This window comes from Eschrichtius robustus, chromosome 2 (genome assembly GCF_028021215.1).
Source record: "Eschrichtius robustus isolate mEscRob2 chromosome 2, mEscRob2.pri, whole genome shotgun sequence".
In the NCBI taxonomy this organism is placed as follows: domain Eukaryota; kingdom Metazoa; phylum Chordata; class Mammalia; order Artiodactyla; family Eschrichtiidae; genus Eschrichtius; species Eschrichtius robustus.
Window position 1 is genome coordinate 178254399 of NC_090825.1, and position 17939 is coordinate 178272337.

At 54.4% G+C, this 17939-nt stretch overlaps 1 protein-coding gene across 1 annotated transcript; it reads left to right on the top strand.

Moving 5' to 3' along the window:
- The first annotated feature begins 15442 nt into the window (after nt 1-15442).
- On the top strand, nt 15443-17545 carry GADD45B (growth arrest and DNA damage inducible beta). The gene is made up of 4 exons (XM_068537381.1): nt 15443-15729; nt 15832-15933; nt 16312-16534; nt 16806-17545. The coding sequence occupies exons 1-4, from the start codon at nt 15686-15688 to the stop codon at nt 16917-16919; spliced, it is 483 nt and encodes a 160-aa protein (XP_068393482.1). The 5' UTR covers nt 15443-15685; the 3' UTR covers nt 16920-17545.
- The last annotated feature ends 394 nt before the right edge of the window (nt 17546-17939 follow it).

Genomic DNA, 17939 nt, shown 5'->3' on the forward strand with positions numbered 1-17939 from the left:
CCTTCACACACCCTAATCCTTATCGGCAGCCCCACCCTTGAACTATTGCTATAAAACTCCTCACCAAATCCCCCCAGGTTGGGACACACAGTTTTTGGCGGGTGCGAGCCCACTGTGTCCCCCTTTGCCTGGCAAAGCAATAAAGCTATTCTTTTCTACTTCACCCGGAAAAAAAAAGCCAGACACAAAAGGTCGCACAGTGTATGAGTCCACTCATATAAAATGCCTAGAAGAGGCAAAATGATACAGCAGGGTCTGTCCAACTCAGCGCTGTGGACATTTGGGCCCCATCACTCTCTGTGGGGGGACCATCCTGTTCATTGTACGATGTCAGGCGGCATCCCTGGGCTCCCCCCACCCCGGCCACCTGATGCCAGCAGCACCACCACCCCCTCCAATCCAGACAACCAAAAATGTCCCCAGATGTTGCCACATGTCACCGAGGGGACAAAATCACCCTCAGTGGAGAACCACTTCCTTCCTCTAACCCTGGAACTTGCCAGCTGTTCTTTCTGCCCTGAGAACCGCCCCTCCCCCATACATCTCACCTCGGGGGACTTGGTGCAAACAGCCTTCCTCGGGGACCCCAGCAAATCACACACTGAGAACTTGGATTCCTTTACCAGCCCTCTGGGGTGTGCGGTGGGACGGTCTCCCCGCTGCGCGCGGGCTTTCTCTAGTTGTGGCGAGCGGGGGAGGGGGGGCTACCCTTCGTTGCGGTGCGCGGGCTTCTCACTGCGGTGGCTTCTCTTGTTGCGGAGCACGGGCTCTAGGTGCGCGGGCTTCAGTAGTTGTGGCGCGCGGGCTCTAGAGCACAGGCTCAGTAGTTGTGGCGCACGGGCTTAGTTGCTCCGTGGCATGTGAGATCTTCCCGGACCAGGGCTCGAACCCGTGTCCCCTGCATTGGCAGGTGGATTCTTAACCACTGCACCACCAGGGAAGCCCTTTTTTTTTTTTTCTCCTGTCTTGAATCCTGATAGTCACTCACTCACATTCCCCTCTTACCAGAAACAAAGCCCCCTGCCCTGCCCCAGCACCCAGGCAGGCACGAGTCCCTGGCTAGGCTGTGACTAGCCTCTCAAAAGCTAGCTCATACTTGGGGACCGTATGTCGTCGCCTTTTCGCCTTTCCCTCATATCCCTCATAACGGTAGGAACACCGAATGCAAAACACAGTTGGTACAGCGTGAGGGCGTTTAAAGCAAAATAGGAATAAGTGATACTACAGGAGGCGGGGCCTGAGGGGAGAAAAATGATCGAGGTTTGGGGGTGGCATGGGGTCACCTTTCCTCCCCTCCACCCCCAGACTTAGCTGCAACCCCCTCCCCATCACAGGTCCCGCTGACGACCGCCCGGGGCCACCCAGTAGCCTGCCATTCAAGGCCCTGCAGGGTCCCACAGGCCGACCACCGAGCTGGCCCCTCTTGGCACGTGGGTGCCCCATCCGTCTCCAGGTCTTTGCCTGTGCTGTTCCCTCCGCCAGGAATGCTGTTCCCCGCGCCCCATCCTCCCCAACCCCCCTCCCCGCGGCTGCGCCCCTACTCTCTGCCCTAACCTGTGCCCCGAGCCCTCCGCCCCCCCCAACCGCGGGACCCCCCCGGGGGCCGGACTCCAACTCCCAGAAAGCCCTGCGCTTCCCGTGGGTGCTGCCGGAGCTTCCACTCCCCTTGTTCAGTTTGGGAAGCGTTGGCAATTTTCAAATTTTGGCGCTGAACGGGCGGGGCGGCGACAGCTGCGGCCAGACCCCCTCCCCACGCCGGAGCCCGAGGCCTGGGCACTCCGCGGGCTCCCCGGGCGCGACACGCGGCGGCGGCGGCGGAGGGGTGGCGCTCGGCCCGTTTCCAGGACGGGAAACTGAGGCACGGGGCGATCCAGGGACCTGTCCCGGGACCCCCAGCAGGGGCAGGACGAAGCGGGGTTCGAAGCCGCGACCCTCTGATCCCAGGGCGCTAGAAAAGTTAATGGCTAATTGCTGCCTGCTTTGGGGGTGGAGGGTGCGGGCGGTGGGCGAGAAATCCCCGAGCCCGAGAAGTTCCGGCCAAGCCCTGTCCCCTCTCCCTCCCCCATCCCCCATCCCTTCCCCATTCCCCTATCGCTCCCCCTTTGCGCCGCCGCCCAAGCTCTGCGCCGGAGTTTGGCGCCAGATTTTTCAAAATCTCCGCGGAACGGCTGCTGGCTCCCAGCCCGGATCGCGAGCCTTGATCCTGAATTCCGGCGCCTGGATCTGAGGGACCGCGGATTCTGGAGTCTGGACTGGGTGGGGGAGGGCTCATTCCAGAGCCTGGATCTGGAGGGCTGTGGATTCTGGATCTGGGGGGTGGGGGGTGGGGGGCAGAGATTCCAGAGCCTGAATTTTGGGCACCCTGATTCGGGAGCCTGTTTTGGGGAGCTGGGATTCCAGACCCTGGATCTGGAGGTCCCTGATTCCAGAGCCCGGAGGAGGGCGGGTTCTGGAACCCCAATTCCTAAGCCTGGAGGCTAAACCTGGAATCTAGGATCAGAACTCAGGAATCTGGGGCTGGAACCCTGAAATCCCAACTGAAATCTGGGGGCAAGGAGAGCGCTGGGGCCGGAGGGACAGCTGTTTGTTAAATGGGTTCCGGAATAATGAAATCAACAAATAATGGGACTTCCCTGGTAGTCCAGTGGTTAAGACTCCCCGCTTCCACTGCAGGGGGCACGGGTTCCATCCCTGGTCAGTGAAGTTCCAGATGCCTCGTGGTGTGGCCAAAAAAACAAACAAATATTGATTGACATCTCCGCCTGTCAGGCACTGGGGCTGTATCAATGTCCAAAACAAAGTTCCCTGCGCTCAGGAAGCTGACAAGGATGAAGTAGGAAGACAGAGGAAACAGATACCTAATGAATAAGTGAATTTTATGGCATGTTAGAATATAATAAGGTGGGGAGGTGCAAAAAGCAGGATGAGGGGCTTGGGAGCATGTGAGCTAGGGGGTGCATTTTTAAACAGGGTGGGCCTCTTGGAGAAGGTGGCATTTGAGCAAGGACTCGAAGAGAAGGAGGGGACCAACCAGGTGAACAGGTGGGGAGAAGCCTTGCAGGGAGAGGGACCAGCCAGCACAAAATCACACTCCAGGATGGTGGACATGGCAAGGAATAAGAATTTCCAGTGGGTGGAGACAAGTACAGTATTAGAGAAGGAAACACATGTAACACCCGTGTATTAGTCATCTAGTGCTGGGTAACAAAACACAGTAGCTTAAAGCCACTCATGTTTCTTATCTCAGTTTCCATAGTTGGGAAGCTGGGTGGGGCTTAGCTGGGTGGGCTGGCTCCGGGCTTTATGATGCTGCAGTCAAGGCTCCCTGGGGCAGGGTCGACTCCCAAGGGCATTTGTACTGATCTTGGAAGGATTCACATCCTTGCTGGCCATTATCCAGGGGCTGTCTTGGTTCCTTATCATGTAAGAGAGGATTTGATTTGGGTTTTGAAACCCTCACTGTTTGTTGTAATAGGGAAACAAAAACTGAAAATGGCCCAGATACCCCATATAGGCCAATGGGAACTATACTCAGTATCTTGTAATAACCTATAATGCAAAAGAATCTGAAAAAGAATATATGTATGTATAACTGAATCACTCTGCTGTACACCTGGGACTAACACAACATTGTCAATTAACTGTAGTTCAACAAAAAAAATTTTTAAATAAAAAAAGGACACACACAAAAGAAAGGACACACCAATACCTTTGTGTAGACTCACGCAGTGGAATATTATACAGCAGTGGAAAATTAACACACAGAATGACCTCCCAAACATAAGATCATGCAAAAAAAGCAAAGTGCAGAAGAATATCTACAGTATGCTTCTGTTTTTATAAAATTTGAAACCCAGCTAAACTAGCTGATACGTTATTTCCGTGTGCTACAAATGTTAGAGAATTGAAGGGAAAAGTGGGGACGTGATTAACCCAGAAGTCAGCATAGTGGTTGTGTTTTGAAAGCTGGGCGGCTGTGAATGTCTCTAGTCTTAGCTGCACGCATAAATTACAGATGCTCTTTGTGTGTTTGATGTATTTTGTGTTTCAAAAGTGAAAAAAACAACCTCCCTCAGACTGCTGTGTAGAACAACATGGTTCCAATAGAAACAGAATATTCCACCACAAAAAAGAAACGATAATTTTTCAATAATCATGTGACCCTATAGAGGTATTAACTGCTAGTGGTAATCACGTTGCAACATATAAATGTATCAAATCAACACGTGAAACTTACACAAGGTTATATGCCAATTATATCTCAATTTTTTTTTTTTTAAATCTTTTGGCCCCGCTCAGCATGTGCGATGGAACCCGTGCCCCCTGCATTGGCAGCGTGGAGTCTTAACCACTGGACCACCAGGGAAGTCCCTAATTTTTAGTGTTTTACTTAACCTGACATACCCAAAATATTCTAACCAATATTGCAATCGACATACACAAATTATTTTTATTTTATTGAAGTATAGTTAATTTACAATGTTGTGTTAATTTCTGCTGTACAGCAAAGTGATTCAGTTATATAATTAATTTATTTTTATTTATTTATTTATTTTGGCTGCGTTGGGTCTTCGTTGCTGCGCATGGGCTTTCTCTAGTTGCGGCAAGCGGGGGCTACTCTTTGTTGCGGTGCGCGGGCTTCTCACTGCGGTGGCTTCTCTTGTTGACGGGCACAGGCTCTAGGCGCGCGGGCTTCGGTAGCTGTGGCGCACTTGCTCAGTAGTTGTGGCTCGCGGGCTCTAGAGCGTAGGCTCAGTAGTTGTGGTGCATGGGCTTAGTTGCTCCACGGCATGTGGGATCTTCCCGGACCAGGGCTCGAACCCGTGTCCCCTGCATTGGCAGGCGGATTCTTAACCACTGTGCCACCAGGGAAGTCCCTCAGTTATAAATATATGTATTCTTTTTTTTTTTTTTTGGCTGCAGTGCGAGGCTTGTGGGATCTTAGTTCCCCGACCAGGTATCGAACCCAGGCCCTCGGCAGTGAAAGCGCTGACTCCTAACCACTGGACCCCCAGAGAATTCCCTCTTTTTCATATTCTTTTCCATTAACCAAATTATTGAGGAGATATTTTCCATTCTTTTTTCCACACCAAGTCTTTGAAATCCAGTGTGTTTTTCATACTCACAGCCTATCACAAATTGGGTGCTAAATTTTCAGTGGTTTAAGGAAACAATAAAGTTGTCTTTAACGAAAAAGTATTTTACACCATTTCTGTTTGTGGGTTTTAATTAATTAAAATGAAATTCAATTCGAAATTCGGTTATTCAGTGGCTCTGGCTACATTTCAAGGGCGCAGTAGCCTCAGGTTGCTGTAGTTGCCTGGCCAGCACAGGTGGAGAGGATGTTGAGAAGTCACTGAGGTGAGGGGCTGCAGTGGCCTGGGCCGGGGTCAGTGCCTCACTTAGAGCCTGCCTGTCACCTTTCTGGACCTCTCCCCACACCTTCTTTTCCAGCCCTCGCTCCAGTACCCAGCACTCAGGAATCCCCTGTTTCCAAGCCCGGGTGCCTCCCCCCAAGGCAGGCAGTGCCCCCAGTCTGTACACTCCCAGGACCCAGGGGTGACAGAGGGCAGCTGTTTTGTGGGGAGTGTGGATCTGTGAGCTGAGGTGCCCTCCGTGTGCAGGTGAGGACCTTCACAATACAGGACCAACCCTGGGATTTTGAGACCCTCAAAACAGAGGCAGCAGGCCACCAGCTTGGGGCCAGCTCTGCCCACACTGCCACATTCCAGGGCAGAACTGCCAGGAGTCTGAGAGTTCTAAATGTGAACCGGACTTGCCAGGAGGCTTTGCAGGTTTCAATTCTAATCTGTTGCTGTGTAACAAACTACCCCCAAACTTTACTGTGTCTCATGATTTCGTGGGTTGGGAATGCAGGTGGGGCTCAGCAGGACGGTTCTTCTGTCCCATGTGGGGTTGACAGGGGGCCCTGCGTGGTATCCAGCTGGCAACGGTGCTGGGGGCTCTGGGCTCCTTTTGTGGTCGGTCTGGTGCCTCGCCAGCCCCTCTCCCTTTCTGTGTAGCCTCAGGGTCTCTCCAGGGCCCACTGATGCAGCACAAACTTCCTATGTGATATCTCAGAACTCCCTGAGAGCAGGACAGTACCTGCCGTCCTCCTGAAGCTAAGGGACATGGCTGGCAGTGTCACCTCCCTCACACTGCATGGGTCAAGGCTGTCACAGAGCCAGCCCAGATAAAGGGGAGGGAAGTGGCTGCACCATTTTTCATTCCGACCAGCAGTGCATGAGGCTTCCAGTATCTCCACATCCTCCCAACATGTGTTATTACCTGTCTTTTGACCGTAACCATCCCAGTGTGTGTGAAGCAGTATCTCACTGTGGTCCTGGTGCTGCCATCTTTAATCCACTGGAGCCTTTGTCAGGTGGGAGGATAGTTCTATTTTGTTCGGCAGTGTGTTACTTGGTGTGTAATTGTTGAGCCCTTAGCCATGGGTTGTGCAGCCCTCTTGAATTCTTGTAATGGGTCCCAAAAATACTAGGGGTGGGCTTGCTGGTGGTGCACCGAGGGATGGAGCAGGGGATCGATCTGAGATCTGTCTGGGGGCCAGAGTTGATGGATTAGTTATTGGGGAAGAGAGAGGGTGTGAAGTTAGTCCCACCTCCGACCCCTTCTGCACCCCATGCAGGGTGCCTCACGGCCCTTCACTCTTGGTGGCTGACCTGGCTGCACGTCTGGTCCCCCTCCAATCTGGGAGCCCCAAATCTTCACTGTCTGTATTGGGGTGAATAGTGTCCCCCCAGATTCACACCCCACCTGGAACCTGTCAATGGGACCTTGTTTGGAAACTGGGTCTTGGCAGGTATAATTGGTTCAGTTAAGATGAAGTCATCCTGGGGACTTCCCGGGCGGTCCAGTAGTTAGGACTCTGCGCTTCCACTGCAGGGGACACGGGTTCGATCCCTGGTCCAGGAACTAAGATCCCCCACAAGCTAGGTGGCGCGTTAAAAAAAAGAAAAAAGATGAGGTCATCCTGGATCAGAGTGGGCCCTCGTCCAATGCCTGGTGTCCTTGTAAGAAGAGGGAGATTTGGATACAGAGAGGTGAGGCCATGTGAGAAGGCCAGGTAAAGATGGAGGCAGGGGCTGGAGGGATGCGTCCACAAGCGAAGGACCACAGGCAGCCACTGGAGGGGCCTGGAACAGATTCCCCCTCAGAACCTCCAGGAGGAAACAGCCCTGCCAACATGTTGGTTAGGAGACTATTACACTCTAACCGTACACTGAGCACTTTGCTAGTTCTGAGTCATTTTGGTGAATTATGGAACCCGAGGGTAGGCATGGGGACCCCAAATCTGTAGCCAGCTGGTCCAAGTGAAGGTGGTCCCAGGGACCCCAGTTGACAGCTGGTGTCTGAAGTGGGGATTGTCTTATGGGAACCATGTCTTCTAAGCAAATAATGGGCTAAACTCCATGCATCCATAGAACTGTAAATTATCCGATGGAAAAATGATGATTGTCCTGTATCATTTTGTTTTGTTTTGTTTTTGTTGTTTTTTTTTTTTAATTTATTTTTGGCTGCATTGGGTCTTCATTGCTGCGCGCGGGCTTTCTCTAGTTGCGGTGAGCGGGGGCTACTCTTCGTTGCGGTGCGTGGGCTTCAGTAGTTGTGGCTCGCGGGCTCCAGAGCGCAGGCTCAGTAGTTGTGGCGCACGGGCTTAGTTGCTCCGCGGCATGTGGGATCTTCCCGGACCAGGGCTCGAACCCGTGTCCCCTGCGTTGGCAGGCGGATTCTTAACCACTGCGCCACCAGGGAAGTCCCTTGTTGTTGTTTTTTTTTAACATGTTTGTTGGAGTATAATTGCTTTACAATGGTGTGTTACTTTCTGCTTTATAACACAGTGAATCAGCTATACGTATACATATATCCCCATATGTCCTCCCTCTTGCATCTCCCTCCCACCCTCCCTATCCCACCCCTCTAGGTGGTGTCCTGTATCATTTTGCATTGACTAAACAAATTCATTTCAGCCTCTGGCTGGCCTAGAAGACATCTTACAGGTCCCTTCATTATTAACAAGTTCCATGCAATCTCTGACGCACATCGATTGGATATTCACGTGAGAATCATGCTTTTTCCTTTTTTAAAAAATGCATTTTTTTGGCCGCTCTGTGCGGCTTGAGGGATCTGTTTCCCAACCAAGGACTGAACCTGGGCCACGGCAGTGAGAGCCCGGAATCCTAACCACTAGGCCACCAGGGAACTCCCCAAAATGCATCTTTTAATGTAATGCCGAGCCTCCCAGCCTGTTGCTGGGGTCTCATTCAGTCATTCAACCAGAACGTATTTATTGAGCACCTACTGTATACTAGGAACACCATGCCAAGCAAAACAGATGGCAACTCCTGTTTGGTGAAGCCAACATTTGAGTGAAGGCAAGGAATGATTCGGATGAATAAGAATATGCATAGTATGTTAGACGGCGTTGTGTGCTAAGGAAAAAAGGGGGAGTTGAAATGTGGGTGGGGGCGTGGAACGCTTCACAGGTGGCCAGGGGAAGTGGCACTGAGAGGGGGACATGGCGAGCTGGCACGGGCAGGGGAGGGTGCTCAGGGAGAGGAACTGGCAAGGGCAGAGGCCTTGGGGTGAGACCATGCGGGCACGTTCAGAGAACAGCGGGAATGGGTTTCCACTGGGGCTTTGTTTGGAGGGTGAGCGGATGGTTTTGGAGGGAGCCCTCTGGGTACTGCAGGGAGAGCCGGCTATCGGCTATCTATCGGGGGGCACTGACGTCCGGGGAGGGAGGGCGTGGCTTCAAGTGGCTTTCAAGGTAAGCGCTGTACAGGAGGTGTACGGAGCACTTTCTACAGGTCAAACCCAGTCTCAGTCGTGGGTTTTTGTAAGCCTTTCGACAACCTGATCTTCCCAGGAAAGGAGGGGGTTTCAGAGAGGTTAGGTCACCAACCCAAGGACACACAGCTTGTGAGGGATGGAGTGGGATTTGAACCAGGCGAGCTTGACCTCAGAGCAGAGATGCCCCTACCAAGCCCTTCCCCCGGATGTCACAGTCACAGCCATCCCGGCCTCCTCCTGCTGTGGCTGCTTCCCCCACTCCTGCCCCACCGCCGTCCTCCTCGGTATCCCCAGATGTGACCCCGGCCTCCCCACCTCCTCACCTTTGCCCTTGACATCTCTGTCACCTGGTGTGTGTTGTTTCCACCTCCTCCCAGCCCATCCTGTCTTCCCAACGTCTAGAAGGTCAGATGATGACTCATCTCCACCCAGAAGCCTCTCCTTGGGGACCGGAATCATGTCTTGCTCATCTTCAAACAAACAAACAAAAAATGATGTCAGAGGCCAGTCCCTCCCCTGCTTCAAGCTTGCCAAAGGCTTCCTTTGCTATTTTGACCCCGGGTCGAATCCAGACCCCACCTGCAGCCCCCAAGGCCCACCTTCTTGATCTCCTCTCCCCTCCCCCCAGTCACTCTGCTCCAGCCATCCGGAACTCCTCGGGGATCCTCGCATGTGCCAGGTGTGGCCCCGCCTCAGGGCCTGTGCATGTGCTGTGCCCAGAGCCCTCTCCCTTCACAGCCTCCCCGGTCTGGTTTCTTTATATCACTCAGGTCTCAGCTTACATGTCACCTCCCCAGAGAAGCCCACCCTGACCACTCCACCTGAAGTAGTTGCGTTACCACCCCCCCAGTGCTGAATCAGCACCCACTAGGCCTTCAATCAATGCCTGAATCCCCCATTTATTTATTTATTTATTTATTTATTTTTAAAGTTTTGTTTTTTATTTTATTTTATCTTTTGGCCATGCCACGTGGCATGCGGGATCTTAGTCCCCCAACTAGGAATCAAACCTGTGCCCCCCGCATTGGGAGCTCAGAGTCTTAACCAATGGACTGCCAGGGAAGTCCCTAATTCCCCCATTTAGAGGGCAGTTACCACGCACAGAGCCCTCTCCTAAGTGTGGACAAGATTGAATGCATTTTGTGCTCAGAACATTCCTAGATAACGCTATTATTTCCATTTTGCAGAGGGGGAAACTGAGGCACAGGGGTCTCATGCGCGGGATGCCTTGCCCGAGTTCATGTAGCTGGTCAGGAGGGGATTCAAAGCCAGGCACTCAGAAGTCTCCTTGGTCACCCCCGACCCCTGCCCTGAGCCCCCGTTCTCCTCATCCCTGCCCCTCACACCCCTCCTGTCTTAGCTGGCTTGAGTAACCATAACAGAACACCACAGGCTGGGGCTTAAACCACAGACACGATTCCTCACCGCCCTGGAAGTGGGAGGCCCACGATCAAGGTGCCGGTGTGGCCAGTTCCTGGTGAGGGCCTGCTTCCTGGTCTCACTGTGACCCCACATGGCAGAGAGAGCTCTGGTCTCTCTTCCTCTCCTTACAAGGACACGAAACCTACCGGGGGCGGGGCGGGGCGGGGCGGGGGGGGGGGGCCCACCCGGGGGGCCCACCCTCACGACCTCACCTAACCCTCATCCCCTCCCAAAGGCCCCGCCTCCAAACACCATCCCATGGGGGTTAGGGCTTCAGCATACGGATTTTGGGGACATAAACTTTTGGTCCATAACACCTCCTATGAGGCAAAGGGGCCTCCAGCTCTGCACTCACCTCTCAAATGTCCTTCCCCAGCCCTGGGACTCCTAACCCTGCAGCATTCCAGCCACCATGCTGGGAGAGAACCCTGATCCACCCCCCAAGGCAAAACCAATGCCCCAACCTCCTAGACACTTGGTTTCCCCTCTGTCCACTGGTAACATCACTCCTGTCTCCCAGGTTTGCTTGGGGTGGGGGTTAAAGGCAGGGTCCCAAGAAGCAGGGCCAGAATGAGGGTGAGGCCAAAGCTCAGTCACAATGAAAAATCATATTTCAATGCAATATTTAAAAAAAATTTTTTAAATGCAAAAAACTCCATGCCAACTACATTATCAAAATTTGAAATCAAGACAGGATCAATCATACTGTTTTCCTTTCGTCTGGGGCTCCAATATGGCTTGGTAAGGGACTGTCACTGACCCTGTCTTGATGGGAAATTTTAATATTCCGTTCATCATGGGTGTTTTGGCGTGCATTATGATTTAGACTATCACATTAAAAAAAATTTACCTCGGGAATTCCCTGGTGGTCCAGTGGTTAGGACTCTGTGCTTTCACTGCTGAGGGCCCAGGTTCAGTCCGTGGTTGGGGAACTAAGATCCCACCAGTCACATGGCTCAGCCAAAAAAGAAAAAGAAAAAATATATTTATCTCATTCTGGATTAGTGGTGATGGTTGCACAAACTTGTGACTCTACAGAAACCCACTGAACTAGATCCTCTAAAAGGGTGGATTTGGGACTTCCCTGTTGGCACAGTGGTTGGGAGTCCGCCTGCCAATGCAGGGGACACGGGTTCGAGCCCTGGTCCAGGAGGATCCCGTGTGCCGCAGAGCAACTGGGCCTGTGTGCCACAACGACTGAGCCTGCGTTCTAGAGCCTGCAAGCCACAGCTACTGAGCCCGCGTGCCACAACTACTGAGGCCTGCGTGCCTGGAGCTGGTGCTCCGCAACGGGGGAGGCCACTGCAGTGAGAGGCCCGCGCACCGCGGCTAAGAGTGGCCCCTGCTCGCCACAACTGGAGAGCACCTGCGCGCAGCGACAAGGGCCCAATGCAGCCAAAAATAAATAAATAAATAAATAAATATTTTTTTAAAAGGTGGATTTTATGGTATGTGATTTCTAGCTTGATAAAAAAATGAGAGAAAAAGATTATCTTGATGAGCAAGGTTTTGGTTCCCCTTTAAATTTTGCGCCCCCCAATTTCCCTCTCTCTCCCTCTAGACTCCAGACATCCCGTCCTAACCCCAGCCTTTTGGAATAGCTGGAGTATCTTGGAATATCCGTGGACAACTCTGAGCTCCATGCCTTTGGATGAACAGCACCATCTTCCTGAGTCTCTATTCCACCCCCTGTAAACTTGCAACCATCACACAAGTGCTGCTTCATGGGCATCAAAGGAGAAACTGCTTACAAATGGCTGAGCACGTAGTAGTAAATGCTCAAGAAAAGTTTGCTGTTATGCGTATCTTGAATGCAATGCAAAATTAAATTTTAAAGCTGTTATGTTTATCAATTCTAGAGACAAGGGATCTCATTTGCAAGGCGGGAGCGGATATGCCCGGTTTCCTGGCTGGGGAAGTTGCCAACTCACATGTTCTCCATGAGGGTGGTGAGGGTTCCCCTGTGAACAGGGTCACCTCTCTCACCTAGGAGCAGACAGGGACATTCTCAGGGCTGCACTCACCTTAGGAGCAAAACTTAAGGGGGTGCCCAGAACTCAATCCTCAAGATAAATATTTTAATGCAATATTTTCAAAAGTCAAAATCAATACAAAAAAATCCATGATGAATAAAAGATCAAAACTGCAAATAAAGACAGGATCTGACCTTGCATGTGCATAACTCACCTCCCTGCCCTCCACCCCTCATCCTGTCAGATGGTGTCTGTATATAAAACCTTGATTTTTGCTCATCATGGGTGGGGATTTTTTGGCATATATTTTTAAAATAAAAAATATCTTTTTTTTTTTTTTGGCCACACCATGCAGCTTGTGGTATCTTAGTTCCCCGACCAGGGATCAAACCCGCGCACCCTGCAGTGGAAGCGAGGAGTCCTAACCACTGGACCGCCAGGGAAGTCCCTATAATACTGTTTATATTGATGACTGAGTTTTGTGGCATTCCCTTAAAATTTGTGTCTGAGGTGAATACCTCACTCCCCTCACCTTGTACCCTGCCCTTTGTTCCAATAAAACTTTGTTGACAAAAACGGGCATCCACAACAGCCAAACTGCGGAAACAACCCATGTGTCCATCAACGGATGAATGGATAAACTAAATGCGGCCCCTCCCTACAGTCTAATACTATTCAGCCTCAAAAAGAAGGCAATGCAGGGCTTGCCTGGTGGCGCAGTGGTTGAGACTCTGCCTGCCAATGCAGGGGACACGGGTTCGAGCCCTGGTCTGGGAAGATCCCACATGCCGCGGAGCAACTGGGCCCGCGAGCCACAACTACCGAGCCTGCGCGTCTGGAGCCTGTGCTCCGCAACGAGAGAGGCCGCGACACTGAGAGGCCCGCGCACCGCGATGAAGAGCGGCCCCCGCTTGCCGCAACTGGAGAAAGCCCTCGCACACAAACGAAGACCCAACACAGCCGTAAGTAAATAAATAAATAAATAAAATTAAAAAAAAAAAAAAAGAAGGCCACGCAGACACACACATGGATGAACAATATCAATGAACCTTGAGGACATTATGTTCAGTAAAATAACACGCCAAAGGATGAATACAGTATGATTTCATTTATAGGAGGTCCCTAAAGGATCAAATTTATAGAGACAGAAAGTAGAATGGTGGGTGTCAGGAGTTGGGGGCAATTCATGTCTAATTCCCAAGAGTTTACTCTGGGGATGATAGAAAAGGTTTGGGTCAAGATCACGATGATTGTTACCCAGCATCGTGAATGTATTTAATTCCACTGACCGGTATACTTACAAGTGATCGAAATGATGAATATCGTGCACATTTTACCATTAAAAAAAACCCAGGGGACTTCCCTGGTGGCGCAGTGGCTGGGTCTCCACGCTCTCAATGCAGGGGGCCCGGATTCAATCCCTGGTCAGGGAACTGGATCCCACGTGCATGCTGCAGCTAAGAGTTCGCATGCAGCAACTGGGGAGACCACGTGCGGCAACTAGGGAGCCCTGGAGCCGCAACTAAGGAGCCCTTGAGCTGCAACTAACACCCAGCACAACCAAATTAAAAAAACAAAAAAACAAAAGCAGGCGCCCCTGGGCAGTAGTTTAGTTGATTTTTAAAAAATATTGCAACTATAAAGTTATTAAATACATGTTTCACATATAAAATATTGAGTATTTAAAATATTGCAATTGCCACCCCAGTCCCAGTCCTCCTCCTCCTCACCCCGCCCCCGCCGGTCTGTCCCTTCCGGCGCTGCGGGCGCAGGGACCTCGCGCGGCCACCAGGTGGCGCCGCTGCGCCCCGCAGCCCCCGGGACATTTCGCGCCCCCACGGTGGGCGGCACGGAGGCGGCGCGATGCGTCAGCCGGACAGCTAGCCCGGGAGCTGGGGGAACTGAGCCGCCGGGCGGAGGCCAGACCCCAGGCTGGCGGGGGAGTGGGCGCAGCTGTGAGTCATCGGGAGCCCCCGTTCGGCCGTGGGAGCCAGTCCCACGCGGGCCTGCCCGCCTGGCTCGTGAACTGCTTTCCAGGGGAGATGGCGAGGCTGGCGGCCGTCCCAGCGTGCGGCTGTGACTGGCGCACACGTGTGGCTCCGACACGAACTAACCGGGGGCTTGGGGGAGTGGAGGCCTCACCAAGCCTCAGTTTCCCCTTTTGCATCCTGCAGATGAGAGTAGCCCCTGCTTCCCGCGTCCTTGGGGGTTAAATGAACCGTGATACGGGGAGCCTGGTGCCCAGTGCGCGCTAGGTACATTCAGCGGCCGCTCCGGAGGGAGGAAATAAAGGCGGCGACCACCACTGCAAGCGCGCCCAGGTGGCAGCGCGCGACGCACGCAGGAACCGGTTCCCCTCGCTTCTCCCGGGCCTCGATTTCCCCCCACGGTCAGGTGCGAGGCGGACGTGCGGTCAGACCTTGCAACGTGAGGCGCCTGCAGGGGGCGCGGAGCCCGCGAGGCCGAGCCACCTGCGCCTCCCACGCGCGCCCCACCCTGAAACTCGCGGCGGGTGGGGATGGGGCGCCCGGTCTCGGCCCTAGGCTTTGCAGCCCCCGTTTCTGGGTACCTCGAGGCGGCCTCCAGCGACCACCACCTCTTGTTAAACGCTTACCGTGCACCCCTTACTGTATTTAGGACTCACTGCAATCCAAAGAGGCCAGCGCTGCATTCCCGTTGGACAGATAGGGACACAGAGGCCCAGAAAGTAAAGCCACCCAGGGTCTGGGGTCCCTGAAGCCTGGGGAGACTCCCGCCACCACCACCTAGAAAGGATCAGGCTGCAAACCGTACTCCCTCTCCCTGCAAAACCCCAGCAGAACCTGGAAAGGCGCGGGCCGGGGACTCTCCGGGGTTTCCAGGCCCCCCCGAAAGTCCAGGCCGCCTCGCGCGCTGGAAATCCCGCGCGCGCCCCGAAACGCGGCGCGGCTGCCGGGAAATCAGGAGAAAACTTCTGCTTTTTTTTTTTCTTTTCTGGCACTCAAACTCCCCCGGCTCCCCCCACCCCCCCCGCCCCGCCCCGCCCCACCCCGCGCCGCGCCGCGCCGCGCCGCGCCCTCCTCCCGGCTCTCGCCCCCACGTGGGGCGCCCCCTCACGGCGCCCCGCCCCCTCCCCGCCGCCGGCCAACCGCAGCGCGGGTTTCTCTCGCCTTTGTTTTTTCTCCAATAGGAGGGGCGGATGAGCCACCGGGGCCACGCCCCTGTTTGTACAAGTCTATAAAAGGCGGCGCCGGTGGCCGCGCGCTAAGGTCGCTGAAACCGAGGACGTCAGGCTTTTCTTTGCAGCTGCCTGGATTATTCTTGCTGAGGCGCTTGCAATTTTTTTCCGCCTTATTTGGGGAGGATTTCGCTGCCTTGCGAAGGTCTTGACGAACGCTTGGGCTCCGTAGGAAGGCTTTGGGCTCTCCGGCCTCGGACTTTGCATTTTCTCCCTTGGAACTGTCGTGGGGCTGTTTTCCACTGTGGATTATAACTGCAACATGACCCTGGAAGAGCTCGTGGCGTGCGACAACGCGGCGCAGAAGTAAGTAGCGGGGCCCCCGCCGCCTGAGGTCGGCCGGGCCGGGCGGGGACCGGAGCGCCCCGTGGCCGGCCCGGCGCTGACCCCCGTCTCCCTTGGCCCCAGGATGCAGACTGTGAGCGCCGCGGTGGAGGAGCTGCTGGTGGCTGCGCAGCGCCAGGACCGCCTCACCGTGGGGGTGTACGAGTCGGCCAAGCTGATGAATGTGTGAGTGAGACCCCGGCCCCGGGCTGGGCGCGGGTGGGGACCTCCTCCGCTCTGCACGCTCCCTGCTGCATCCTTCGCTTGCATGGGGCTGGGACACCCTCAAGTGTCCCTACTGTGGGTCGAGGGTCTTTCTGCTTTTTTTTTTGAGGGGTGGAGGCTGCAGTATCCCGGTGCTGCATCATTTGCAGGCAGTCACCCCATCTATGCCCCTGCCTTACCCCGCCATCCTTTGAACCGAATGTCTTCTCCCCCACCATCTGCATGCAGACGCGATCCCTTGCGCACCTGCGGTTTCTCTTTGCTTTTGCAAACTCCCCGCCGTAACGGTGGCCCCTCCCCAGTCCCCAGCTGACCCACCATGCCACTCTGGCTCCTCAGGGACCCTGACAGCGTGGTCCTGTGCCTTCTGGCTATTGACGAGGAGGAGGAGGACGATATCGCCCTGCAGATCCACTTCACGCTCATCCAGTCCTTTTGCTGTGACAACGACATTGACATCGTGCGGGTGTCAGGAATGCAGCGCCTGGCACAGCTGCTGGGCGAGCCGGCCGAGACCCAGGGCACCACCGAGGCCCGGGACCTGCACTGCCTCCTGGTCACGGTGAGCTGGGCCTCGGCCCCGCCCCGCCCCCTCCCCACCCCGGCACCTGGCCCCTTGTTTGTCAACAAAGTCGAGCTGGCCGGTCTGCACCAGCTCAGCGCTCAGCCATGCTCGGCATGTCCCCGTGGGCAGCCGGCTGGGTCTTGGGGCCTTAGTCACCCAGGGAGCTATTTTGAGCCAACCTGCTTTCCCCAGAGGGGCTCTGGGAGAGGGGGACTCCCCAGCCACTCCTGGGGCTCCCACTGAACCCCGTCTTCTCGCCTTCCCACAGAACCCTCATACAGACGCCTGGAAAAGCCACGGCTTGGTGGAGGTTGCCAGTTACTGCGAAGAGAGCAGGGAGAACAACCAGTGGGTCCCCTACATCCCCCTCCAGGAGCGCTGAGACCCTGCCCGGCGTCAGAACCTGTTGCTGCCAAAAAACACGATAAAATAAATATTTGATCCCCCCTCCCTCCCAGAACCCCCCCAAACAACCCAACCTATGAGACCATCGGGGGCAGGATCGTTGGAGGCTGAAGACAGGAGAGGGAGTGCGTGGCCACCCCAGGGCGGCGGGCCTGGAGCAGCGCCAGCAGCGGCCACCGTGTGAGGAGAAGATGGGACCCAGGCCAGCAGGAGAGGGGACCCTGGAGCTCAGGCCTGGCGACAGAGCAGAAGCTGGAGTGGGGGAGCTGTCCCCTCACACACAGGAGGGCCTAGACTCCACACTTCAGGGGTGGGGTGGGACTGATAGTACCCCCCCCACTCCTTGAGACCAGAGCTGACATGTGCAGACGGGCCTTGGTGGGCCGAGGGTCCGCACCCTGTGGCCAGAACAGTACTTTGGGACTTGGGAGCCGGGCCTGATGTTGCTCTGTACCGGCGAACTCCCAGTCTGCAAACTAAACAGACAATCTATTTTGTTACTTGCACTTGTTACTTGAATCGGTGAAAGAAAGATGGGAAGCTTACAGATACATATATTTTTACTTCTACTATGATGGCCTTGTAATAAATTGTTAAAGCTTCTGGGTTCTTGTGTATTTACCGCCGGCCTCAGTGCGGGACCAGGACCTCCACCTCCCCTGCGCTCCAACAGCACTGGCGCCGCCCACGCCACCTCCTGCAGGCTCACCAGGAAGTGTTACTGAAGTCCGAGTTAGCTGCTCCAGGCTCCTTGCAAAAACAGTGCCTCTTCTCTCTGCAGCCGGCGCCACCCAAGTCCAACAAATCTTTGCCTCTTTTTTTTTTTCTTCTCCCCTCCTCCTGCCCCGGAGCAATTAAAAGACCGGTTTATTACGAAACCTGGCCGCCGTGCCGCCGCTGTTACTCGCTGAGCCAACCCCAAACTCTGGGCACGTATAGACGCACCCCTGGGGGCTGGCTGCAGCCCCTGCCCGCCCGGCTGCCACCGCAGCCCAGG